Source organism: Entelurus aequoreus, linkage group LG21, assembly GCF_033978785.1.
Source record: "Entelurus aequoreus isolate RoL-2023_Sb linkage group LG21, RoL_Eaeq_v1.1, whole genome shotgun sequence".
Taxonomy (NCBI): domain Eukaryota; kingdom Metazoa; phylum Chordata; class Actinopteri; order Syngnathiformes; family Syngnathidae; genus Entelurus; species Entelurus aequoreus.
In genome coordinates, this window is record NC_084751.1 from 16,173,954 (window position 1) to 16,184,575 (window position 10,622).

At 42.4% G+C, this 10,622-nt stretch overlaps 1 protein-coding gene across 2 annotated transcripts; it reads right to left on the reverse strand.

Moving 5' to 3' along the window:
* Nucleotides 1–848: 848 nt before the first annotated feature.
* Nucleotides 849–5,213, reverse strand: LOC133638923 (uncharacterized). 2 transcript variants are annotated; one of them, XM_062031964.1, is made up of 2 exons: nt 4,977–5,213; nt 849–4,931 (listed from the first exon to the last, which is right to left on the reverse strand). In XM_062031964.1, exon 2 carries the CDS (start codon nt 2,569–2,571, stop codon nt 910–912), a length of 1,662 nt encoding a protein of 553 aa, XP_061887948.1. In that variant the 5' UTR covers nt 2,572–4,931; nt 4,977–5,213; the 3' UTR covers nt 849–909. Both variants share the same exon structure in this region, with proteins under 2 accessions (XP_061887948.1, XP_061887949.1).
* Between the last annotated feature and the right edge of the window lie 5,409 nt (nt 5,214–10,622).

Genomic DNA, 10,622 nt, shown 5'->3' on the forward strand with positions numbered 1-10,622 from the left:
GTGCTAGCATAGGAGCTAGGAGCTAGCATAACACGTACCGTACCGTACGTGCGCGTCACGTACGTAACTTTTTAAAAATATATAAGCTTTATGAACCTTGGGTTAGGTGAACGGTCTTTTGGGCTGAGTGATTGTGTGTGTTGATCAGGTGTTTGAATTGTATTGGCGTGTTCTATGGAGCTAGGAGCTAGCAGAGGAGCTAGCATAACACGTGCCATACCGTACGTGCACGTCACGTACGTAACTTTTTAAAAATATATAAGCTTTATGAACCTTGGGTTAGGTAAACGGTCTTTTGCGCTGAGTGATTGTGTGTGTTGATCAGGTGTTTGAATTGTATTGGCGTGTTCTATGGAGCTAGGAGCTAGCAGAGGAGCTAGGAGCTAGCATAACAAACACGCAGGTGTTTTTATGCAGGATTAATTTGTGGCATGTTAAATATAAGCCTGGTTGTGTTGTGGCTAATAGAGTATATATATGTCTTGTGTTTATTTACTGTTGTAGTCATTCCCAGCTGAATATCAGGTCACCCCCGGCTCTCACAGCATCTTCCCTATCTGAATAGCTTCAACTCCCCACTAGTCCTTCACTTGCACTTTACTCATCCACAAATCTTTCATCCTCGCTCAAATTAATGGGGAAATTGTCGCTTTCTCGGTCCGAATCTCTCTCACTTCATGCGGCCATCATTGTAAACAATAGGGAACTTTGCGTATATGTTCAACTGACTACGTCACGCTACTTCCGGTAGGGGCAAGCCTTTTTTTTATCAGATACCAAAAGTTGCAATCTTTATCGGCGATGTTCTCTACTAAATCCTTTCAGCAAAAATATGGCAATATCGCGAAATGATCAAGTATGACACATAGAATAGATCTGCTATCCCCGTTTAAATAAAAAAAATTCATTTCAGTAGGCCTTTAAGTTATGACTGCGCAGCCTGTCAAAAACCATTTCTAGGCGCTGCAATGCAATGTCCTCATCAGGTGCAAACACCAACAAATCATCCAAACAGCACAACAGACTTAGATCATTTTGGTCCCCAAAAATACTGGTCATCATGCGCATGAAACTACCAGGACTGTTGCAGAGACCCTGGGGAAGAAGATTGTATTCATATAAACCCATGGGAGTAGTAAAGGCAGAATACTTTCTATCATCTTCATGTAGTGGCATTTTATAAAAACCCGAAGTCAAATCCATGGTACTGAAAAGACAGTTGCCTCCCAGAGCGGCCAAACAATCCGCTTGGTGGGGAAGGGGATGAGCATCCTTCAGAGTCCTCTTATTCAACCAGCGAAAGTCTGTGCAGATGTGGAGGTATCCATTTTTTTTCCACACCAGCACCAGTGGCGATGCGTACTCGCTGGTTGACTTTCTGATGATTTCTCTTTGCTCCATCTCACTCAGTACTTGACGCAGCTTCTGGTACTGGCTAGGAGGAACTCTCCTGTATGGGAGCCTGAATGGCCTGCTGTCAGACAGATGAATGCGATGCACAAAACCCTTTGCCTCCCCACAGTCCAGTTGGTGGCGTGAAAAGACATCTTCATACTGCAAAACAAGATGAGCCAGCCTCTTCTTACAATGTTCTGACACCTCACACGACTCAATGTCAATGTTGCACAGTCCAACCGACTTGAGCTTGTCTATCACAGAGTCAATATCAGCAGCAGGTGGCGTAGCTGATTGGGTGCAACTGAGCAGGGGAGCTCCTGAGAGTTGGGCAACATCCATGTCTTCAAGGGCAACACAGGAGTAAACATCAGCCAGTTTAGCATTGCGCCTCAATAGCACAGGCCTGTCAGAAGTGTTAATGAGTTTTAGAGGGACCCACCTATCTCCCCACATTGGAGACACGATCCTCGCAACCAACACACCTCTAGGAGCTGAGCGGGATGACGTCGGCTCAGTTATGACGGCGCTGCCTGGTGAAACCGCAGTGTTCCTGGGTAGTTTTCCCCAGATGAGGTACTCACGACCAGGCTTCAGGCAGACAGCAGAGTTGCACCTGACTGTGCCAATCCTGTCAGGAGCATCCTCACCTCTCCAGGGGTTCAGGCCAGCCAGCATGGAAAGGAAACATTCCACTTCTGGATCTGTGTGTGAGCAGGGACCAGAAACTGTTCTCCAAAACGAGTCACATCTTTTAGACTGGTGTAGAATGTATTTTAAAACATTAGTTCCCAGGATTAACTCATCCTGTTGACCAGGGACAACAAGTGTGGGGACCAGCATTTTACAGCCATACACTTCCATTTCAATGTCAAAAGCACACTTTGGCTTCACACGTAAACCCCCACAACCAATAAGAGTCACATTCACATCGATTTGATTTTGGCCAGATAGTACACCAGTCTCCCTCAATCTCATTTCCACTGTCTCACTAATGCTGCAGGCCATCGAACCACTGTCCATCATGCCACCCAATGTAACAACCCCACCCACAGTCACAGGTGTGTAAAAGAGACTGTCACTCTGTCTAACTGTGAATATTCTGATAAACAACTTCAGAGTCATTGCAGGAGGCCTTGGTGGATGTGTAAACCGTTTCAGCATCAGACATGTCATCAAATAGGGAGTTTGTGTAAAGACCCGTACTGCCTCCCTCCGAATACAGGTCAGCTGGTTTCCCTCAGACTGGGGCTGGGGGAGTTATTGGCAGTACAGTTCAGTTTGGTGTGGCCAGGAGCAAAACAGGTGAAGCACAGTCTGTCAGACATGCAGTGGGAAATGGTGGTGTGGCGCGGATCATCACAAATTCTACAGGCTGCCTCCCTGGGACGTCGACCCCGTGTGGCACGCTGGAATCTCCCACCTTGACTTTGATGATCAGTGTCGCCTCGCTGCATCTTATCCATCATCATCTGGAACATGTCAACCATGCGGGTGAGAAGTCTTTCTTCTGTCTGTTGAAGATTTTGCACCACTGCTGTAGCAGGGGTAAGGCTTGGGGAACGCTGGTGTTCATTTGGAACAGAGGCAGACATTGGGGGAGTGAGAGGGGAACAGTACACATGACGCTGAGCTTGGGGAAAGAGAGGAGAGGGAACTGGGGCGCGACACTCTTCAGACACTGGCAGGCTTACTGACGGTGGACCGGCCTGCTCAGAGGCCACAGCGGTGATGTGACTCTTTAACTGTGCAGTACCAGCAGCCCTTCTATTAGCCCTTGACTCTCCCTGGTAGTCATCGATTCTCTGTTGAACATCACGGGACGTCCACTCATGAAGTGGCTTACACTTTAAAATGCAGGATAGTTCCGGGTCAGGACAGTGTTTGACAAACATGAGAGCCACTTCATCATACATGTTCTCTGCCCGTTTTCCTTGTCTGTGAAGACCCTCAAGAGCCAGGTCTGCTGCTTTGTTCAGTCTTATCCAGTAGTCTACTGGGTTCTCTCTGTGCTTGGGCAGAGTAGCATAAAAGTCAGCAAGAGGGAGACATGACGGAGCATCACTGAAATACTGGAGTAGGATATTGTATATTAGTTCAGGTCTCTGTCTAACATTCAGTCCAGGATCACTGCGCAATGCTATCTGCACTACATCCCTGGCTTTGCCCATCAAATGGTTCAAGATTTCCTCCGTCTGATCATCTACAATAACATTGTGTCTCTTGAGGAAAGTCTTAGTCATAACAATCCAGTCTTGCACTGAATACCTGTCAGTGTTGTCACCTCTAAATGTCTGGAGGTCCTTATCTGACTTAACTTGAACTGTCAAATGCTGGAGATCATGCTTGCTAACTCCATTGTGTGTGTTCTGCACAGCAGGACTACTCTGACAGTCACTCTGCATATTCACAACACCAGCTGTGTTGTGAATAAACATTAGCTTTTCAACAATGGATTCACCAATTTGGGCACCTAACTGCCCAACCATATCAGTGAGGTGGTGGATGGCATCAACATCACTGTTGGGTGTGGAAGTGTGAGGTGTCTCCCTCATGGACTCGTCAACAGGAGTGAACAGCAAACCTCGACCCAACCCCTTATTTGTACACCCATCAGCTGTAATGCTGGAACGCCCCACCTCCCTACTATTAGTGGATTCAGAACACAAAATACCCCTACCTCTTGATAACACAGGGGTAATAAACTTATCCATCGTGATGCCAATAATGATCTGTACTTGCGTTGTGTAATTATACCGGAACAAACGGACTCGGAAAAAAAATAACACGTGTTTTAGCACAAAAATAATATACTACCGAAAGTTACCGACCCACTGAAAATAAAAGAGGGAGAGAAAAAAAAAAGAAGAAAAAAAAAAAAATCACTGTACCCAAACACACTGTTTTGAGATCCGACCACACAATAATCATCAACTGTAGATCAGGACAGCAGCGCAGCGACGAGCATCAAGACGATCTGAAGATCCGAAGGTTCACGGCACCAGTGTAACTGTTCTGGGTCGGCACAATGAGGAGACTTTTTCCACTGTTCACAGCTTCATTTATTTTCCTTCCAACCTGCGGGCGACAATCAGACAATGTCGGTATCCCATCTTTCTTTGGCTTACGCCCTCAGCCATGTAAAACTTTTCTGTCCACATATACATTTTTAACCATTTACAGTGAAAAAGCCAGATACAAACAATCTGTAAAATATTGAAATGTACATTCCAAGTGCCATTCCGTGACGGAACAAAACATGCAACATTTGCTATAATTAACACCTTAGAAAATAAAATAAAACCACAAAACTGCGGGCGACAATCAGACAATGTCGGTATCCCGTCTTTCTTTGGCTTACGCCTAAACACACAGAATAACACAGTTACCTAAACACCTAAGCACACACACGCACGCATGCACACACACGCACGCACACACTGAACAAGTCTCATTACCTACACACGCACACACTGAACAAGTCTCATTACCTACACACGCACGCACACACGCACGCACTGAACAAGTCTCATTACCTACACACGCACGCACACACGCACGCACAGAACAAGTATCATTACCTACACATGTAGGCACACACACACGCACGCACTGAACAAGTCTCATACAACAAAGAGCGGCCATTTGGCGCCAATGTTAGCGATGTAATGTTACCTGGAATCTGAACTTAAAACTAGAGGACAACACAGGTAAACATATTTACATTCTTGGTACACACATTCATTAATTAAAGACATAATTTCCACCGAAAAACAAACAATAGGTCGGTGGAATCGTCCGACCGAGACTCACCCTCAGCCATGTAAAACTTTTCTGTGAGGGGGAAAGGGAGGGGCTCCACAACCCAGGAGGACTACAGGAACTCAGGAGGGACAAAAATATATTAAACCGCCCTTTCACAGGTGAGCAGAAAAGAGAACTATTTGGAGATAAAATTCACAAACAAAATATAACAAATAACAAAGGTGTATTTTAACTCCGTTACACATGTCACGTACGTAACTTTGGGGAAATATATGTTTCTTGCCGACTCTGATGGCGGCAGGTGTTGTGCCTGAAAACGCACCCCTGCCATAGAATGCACCCCCTGACGCGGGAGCGCGCCTACGTCACTCGCTTACGTCACTCGTCTCGAAAAGTATATCTAAACTCTGCTGTAATCACCGAAGTGGCTGAAATCGCCTCTTTTAAATTGCCTCTTTCGGCATAAAAAAGTACATAAAGTGAAATAATCCAAGTTTTCTTTACTTTTGGATGGATTAAAAATTGTGAGCCTTTAATGATTTCGCCGTCATTCAAGTGGCTGAAATCGCCTCTTTCGGCATAAAAAAGTACATAAAGTGAAATAATCCACGTATTCTTTATTTGTGGATGGATTAAAAATTGTGAGCCTTTAATGATTTCGCTGTCATTAGATCAAAAGTACATAAAGTGAAATAATCCAAGTTTTCTTTACTTTTGGATGGATTAAAAATGGTGAGCCTTTAATGATTTCACCGTCATTCAAGTGGCTGAAATCGCCTCTTTCGGCATAAAAAAGTACATAAAGTGAAATAATCCACGTATTCTTTACTTGTGGATGGATTAAAAATTGTGAGCCTTTAATGATTTCGCCATCATTAGATCAGATAAGGCGAAAACAATAACCAATTAATATTGGAATATTTGCTGACCTTCCTAACCAGAGATAGATAGGGGGTGCATTTTCAGGCAGCAGGCCTGAACGTCCTGCCTGAAAATGCACCCCCACCCTAACTCCACTTCTGGTGGTCCAATTTTCACATGGTTTTCACTGTACACTGAGGGGGCTATGATGAGTCACCAGGGTGAGTGCCAAGTCTCTATGACCTTCCTAGCCAGAGATAGATAGGGGGTGCATTCTCAGGCAGCTGTGGAAAATGCACCCCCATCATAACTCCACCTCTGGTACTTCGGGTACTTAACGTTATTTGTGAATGTTCAATTTGAAACTTCTTAAAACCAAATCAACCGTAGATATCAGATACATTCATTTATTTATTCATCCATCCACCCATGAGCTTCTTAAAGTTAAAGAAAATGTCATATTTTTAAAAATATGAGTATTGGATCACGACAACACGTCAAATGAAGCAGCAAACATTCGTTCTCCTTGATGTCTCTAAAAAAGTACATAGTGAGGTTTACTTTGGTGTATATATTCTTTACAGTAAGATGTCAAGGTAGACAATTAATACTACATTTTCGGGACAGCAAATATTCCAATATTAATTGGTTATTGTTTTCGCCTTATCTGATCTAATGACGGCGAAATTATTAAAGGCTCACAATTTTTAATCCATCCACAAGTAAAGAATACGTGGATTATTTCACTTTATGTACATTTTTATGCCGAAAGAGGCGATTTCAGCCACTTGAATGACGGCAAAATCATTAAAGGCTCACACGTTTTAATCCATCCAAAAGTAAAGAAAACTTGGATTATTTCACTTTATGTACTTTTGATCTACTGACGGCGAAATCATTAAAGGCTCACAATTTTTAATCCATCCACAAGTAAAGAATACGTGGATTATTTCACTTTATGTACTTTTTTATGCCGAAAGAGGCGATTTCAGCCACTTGAATGACGGCGAAATCATTAAAGGCTCACAATTTTTAATCCATCCAAAAGTAAAGAAAACTTGGATTATTTCACTTTATGTACTTTTTTATGCCGAAAGAGGCGATTTAAAAGAGGCGATTTCAGCCACTTCGGTGATTACAGCCAAGTTTAGATATACTTTTCGAGACGAGTGACGTAAGCGCGCTCCCGCGTCGTTGGTGGTAGGGTAAAGGCTGTAATGCTGTTTCTTCCCCAGCAGAGGTCGCTGTTACTCCGCCCACTCGCCCCCGCTGCGGCTATCAGGAAGCGGAAGCAGGAATGTGGGACGTCGACTTCCATCCATCCATTCTACCGCTTATTCCCTTCGGGGTCGCGGGGGGCGCTGGAGCCTATCTCAGCTACACTCGGGCGGAAGGCGGGGTACACCTTGGACAAGTCGCCACCTCATCGCAGGGCCAACACAGATAGACAGACAACACTCACGCTCACATTCACACACTAGGGCCAATTTAGTGTTGCCAATCAACCTATCCCCACGTCGACTTGATTTTTTAATACGAAAAGTTAGCCAGCTAGCATTAGCGGGGAGGGCAGACTTTGTCGACGGAAGGCGGAAGTAAACCAAAAGCGGTGGCTAAACACGTGAGAGTATCCAAATCTTCTTGGCGGTTGTGCATAAACTGTTTTGTGACTGGATCGAGATGGAAGGGGATAGTGACGGGATGTATGAGGAAGGTATGGACGTGGATAGGACTAGAGGGGAGAAAGGAAAGAAGCGGAGCGGAGGACATGAAGGAAAGTCGAGTGCTAAAAGAGCCCATGAAGAAGATGAAGAAGTAGAAAAAAGGAAAAAGACTATGGAAGATAATTGTAGGATCATATATACATTTAAATCAAGTCAAGACATGAATGACATAAGTTTAATGACACTGGTTAAGGGGTTAAAGAAGGACATCGGAGAGGTGGAGATAGCAAAGGTGCTTAGGGACGGGCGACTTTTGATTAAATGCAAAAATGGAGAGCAAAAAAGTAAAGCAATGCGGTTGCAAAAACTGTGCAATAAGATAATAAATGAAAAAATCGAAGTGGGAGAACGAAAGGGGGCAAGAGGAGTAGTGACAGGAATTCCAAGAGGTGAAAATTTACAAGAATTGAAAAGACAAAAAGAAGGGGGAACTGTCAAGATGTTGACAAGAATTGATGGCATATAGAAATGGAGAAAAGATGGAGAGCGAATCAGTATTAGTACAGTTTGTCGAGGAAGTCCTCCCGCAGAGAATCATGATTGGGTTTTTAAGCTTTTATGTTAGAGCTTACGTCCCACCCCCAGTACGCTGCTTCAAGTGCCAACGCTATGGGCACATAGCCAGTGTGTGTCATGCTAAGTTGAGATGTGGAAGGTGTGGAGGGGAGCATGAATATGGACAATGTGGAGATAATGATCTGGTCAAATGTTGTAACTGTGGCGGGAATCACACAGCAGCGTATGGGGGATGTGTCATTAGGAAACAGGCAACAGAAGTACAGCAAATCAGAGTAGAAAGAAATATTACATACGCAGAGGCAGTTAAAGTAAGAAATCAAGAAAGTGCAGAACAAGATAGAAGTGAGAATAGTTCAGAACGAGACAGAAGTGGCAATAGTTCAAGTAATAAAAAACAAGAGGCAACAAATACAGGACTTTCTATGGACAAGCTAGTTGTGTTCCTGGCATATGTCATAAACTGTACAGAACAGGCAAGAAATAAAACTGAGAAGATCAAAATAATCGTCAAAGCAGCAGCAAAGTTCTTAAATTTAAAAGAACTATCTTGGGAACAGGTACAAGGTGAACTACAGAGAGTAGACGAGACAGAGTCATGTTACCACAATCCAACGCCATGTTAATTATTCAGTGGAATGCCAGAAGTTTAGTAGCAAACGGACAGGAACTAAAGGGATATATTAATAATATGAAAAATAAACCACATATAATATGTATTCAAGAAACCTGGCTGAAGCCAAAATTGAGCTTTATAATAAAAGGATACGTAACAATACGTAAAGATAGGAATGATGGGCAAGGAGGAGGATGTGCCATATTTATTAAAGAAGACATGCATTATACAATATTAAAAGAAAAACAAGAACTAGAAATAGTAGGGGTAGAAGTATGGAATAATAAAGAAAGATACAAAGTGCTAAACTTCTATAATCCGTGCAAGAAATTACAAATTCATCAACTAGAAAAAATAGTCGAGCACTGGAGTGGCAATATCATTTGGTGTGGTGACTTTAATGCACATAGCACAATGTGGGGTGAAAGGGATGACTGGAATGGGGAAACATTGGAAGCATTTTTGGAGGAAAAAGAACTGGTGTGTGTGAATGATGGGTCGGGAACAAGATTAGATGTAGTTACGGGTAAAGAAACAGCAATAGATTTAACACTGGTGTCACAAGGGTTAGCAGGAAAGGTAGAGTGGGAAGTAAATAAAGACAGCACTATAGGAAGTGATCACTACCCAATCTTCATTCACATAAACATAAACCAAAGGACAGAAAGCACTAAAAAAGAAGGAAGATGGAAGTATAATCACAGTGATTGGGGACAATTTAGGGAAAGTACCGACATGACATTAAAGGAAGTGGATATAAATCAAGATATTGAACAACTAAATACAGATATTACAAAGTGCATAATAGAAGCAGCCAAAAAAAGCATACCAAGGAGTAGTATAGGGAAAAGAAGGAAGATAGTGCCGTGGTGGACACAAGCGTGCACAGACGCAATAAAAGAACGGAATAGAGCATTTAGAATATTGAGAAGAACACATAATTTCCAAGATATGATCCAATATAAAAGGCACCAAGCTAAAGTAAGGTACGTTATTAAAAAGACAAAAAAACACTATTGGAGAACGTTTTGTGAATCATTAAATAGAACTACTCCTTTAGGCCAAGTGTGGGGAATGATCAAGAAAATGTCAGGGATCAGAAGTGAACATAAAAATCATGTGATGAAAGATGGGACACGGTGTGTGGTAGAAAATAAAGAAAAAGCAGAACTTTTAGCAAAGACATTTGTTAAAGTGCACAGTAATGATAATTTGAGAAATGTAGAAAAACAAAAGAGAGAAGAAACAATTAGTTTAAATATTGGGGAAATGGTGGAAGACAATGATAATAGTTTAACCAACACTATAGATATGAAATTTTCTTTGAATGAAATGGTTCGAATATTGAAAAAGGTTAAAAATACAACACCAGGAAAAGACCAGGTGAGTTATCAGATGATCAAAAACTTAAGCAGCATTGGCAAACAAGTGGTCTTGAAATTATATAATAGGATATATGAAGAAGGGAAATTACCAGCAGAGTGGAAAGAAGCTGTAATAATTCCGATATGCAAACCAGGGAAAGACCCGGAAGAGGCAGGTAATTATAGGCCGATAGCATTGACCTCAAATTTGGGTAAAGTAATGGAAAAAATGATTAATGAAAGACTAGTGTATTATTTAGAGTCAAAAGAAATAATAAAAAACTACCAAAGTGGATTTCGCAAAGCAAGAAACACAAACAACCCAGCAGTGCAGCTGGAAGAGGAAATTAGAAAGGGACAAATAAACAAAGAAAGTATAAT

What these genes read in the sequence shown, in the direction of transcription:
- LOC133638923 (XM_062031964.1), bottom strand. Translation starts at nt 2,571, where the DNA reads ATGACATGTCTGATGCTGAAACGGTTTACACATCCACCAAGGCCTCCT.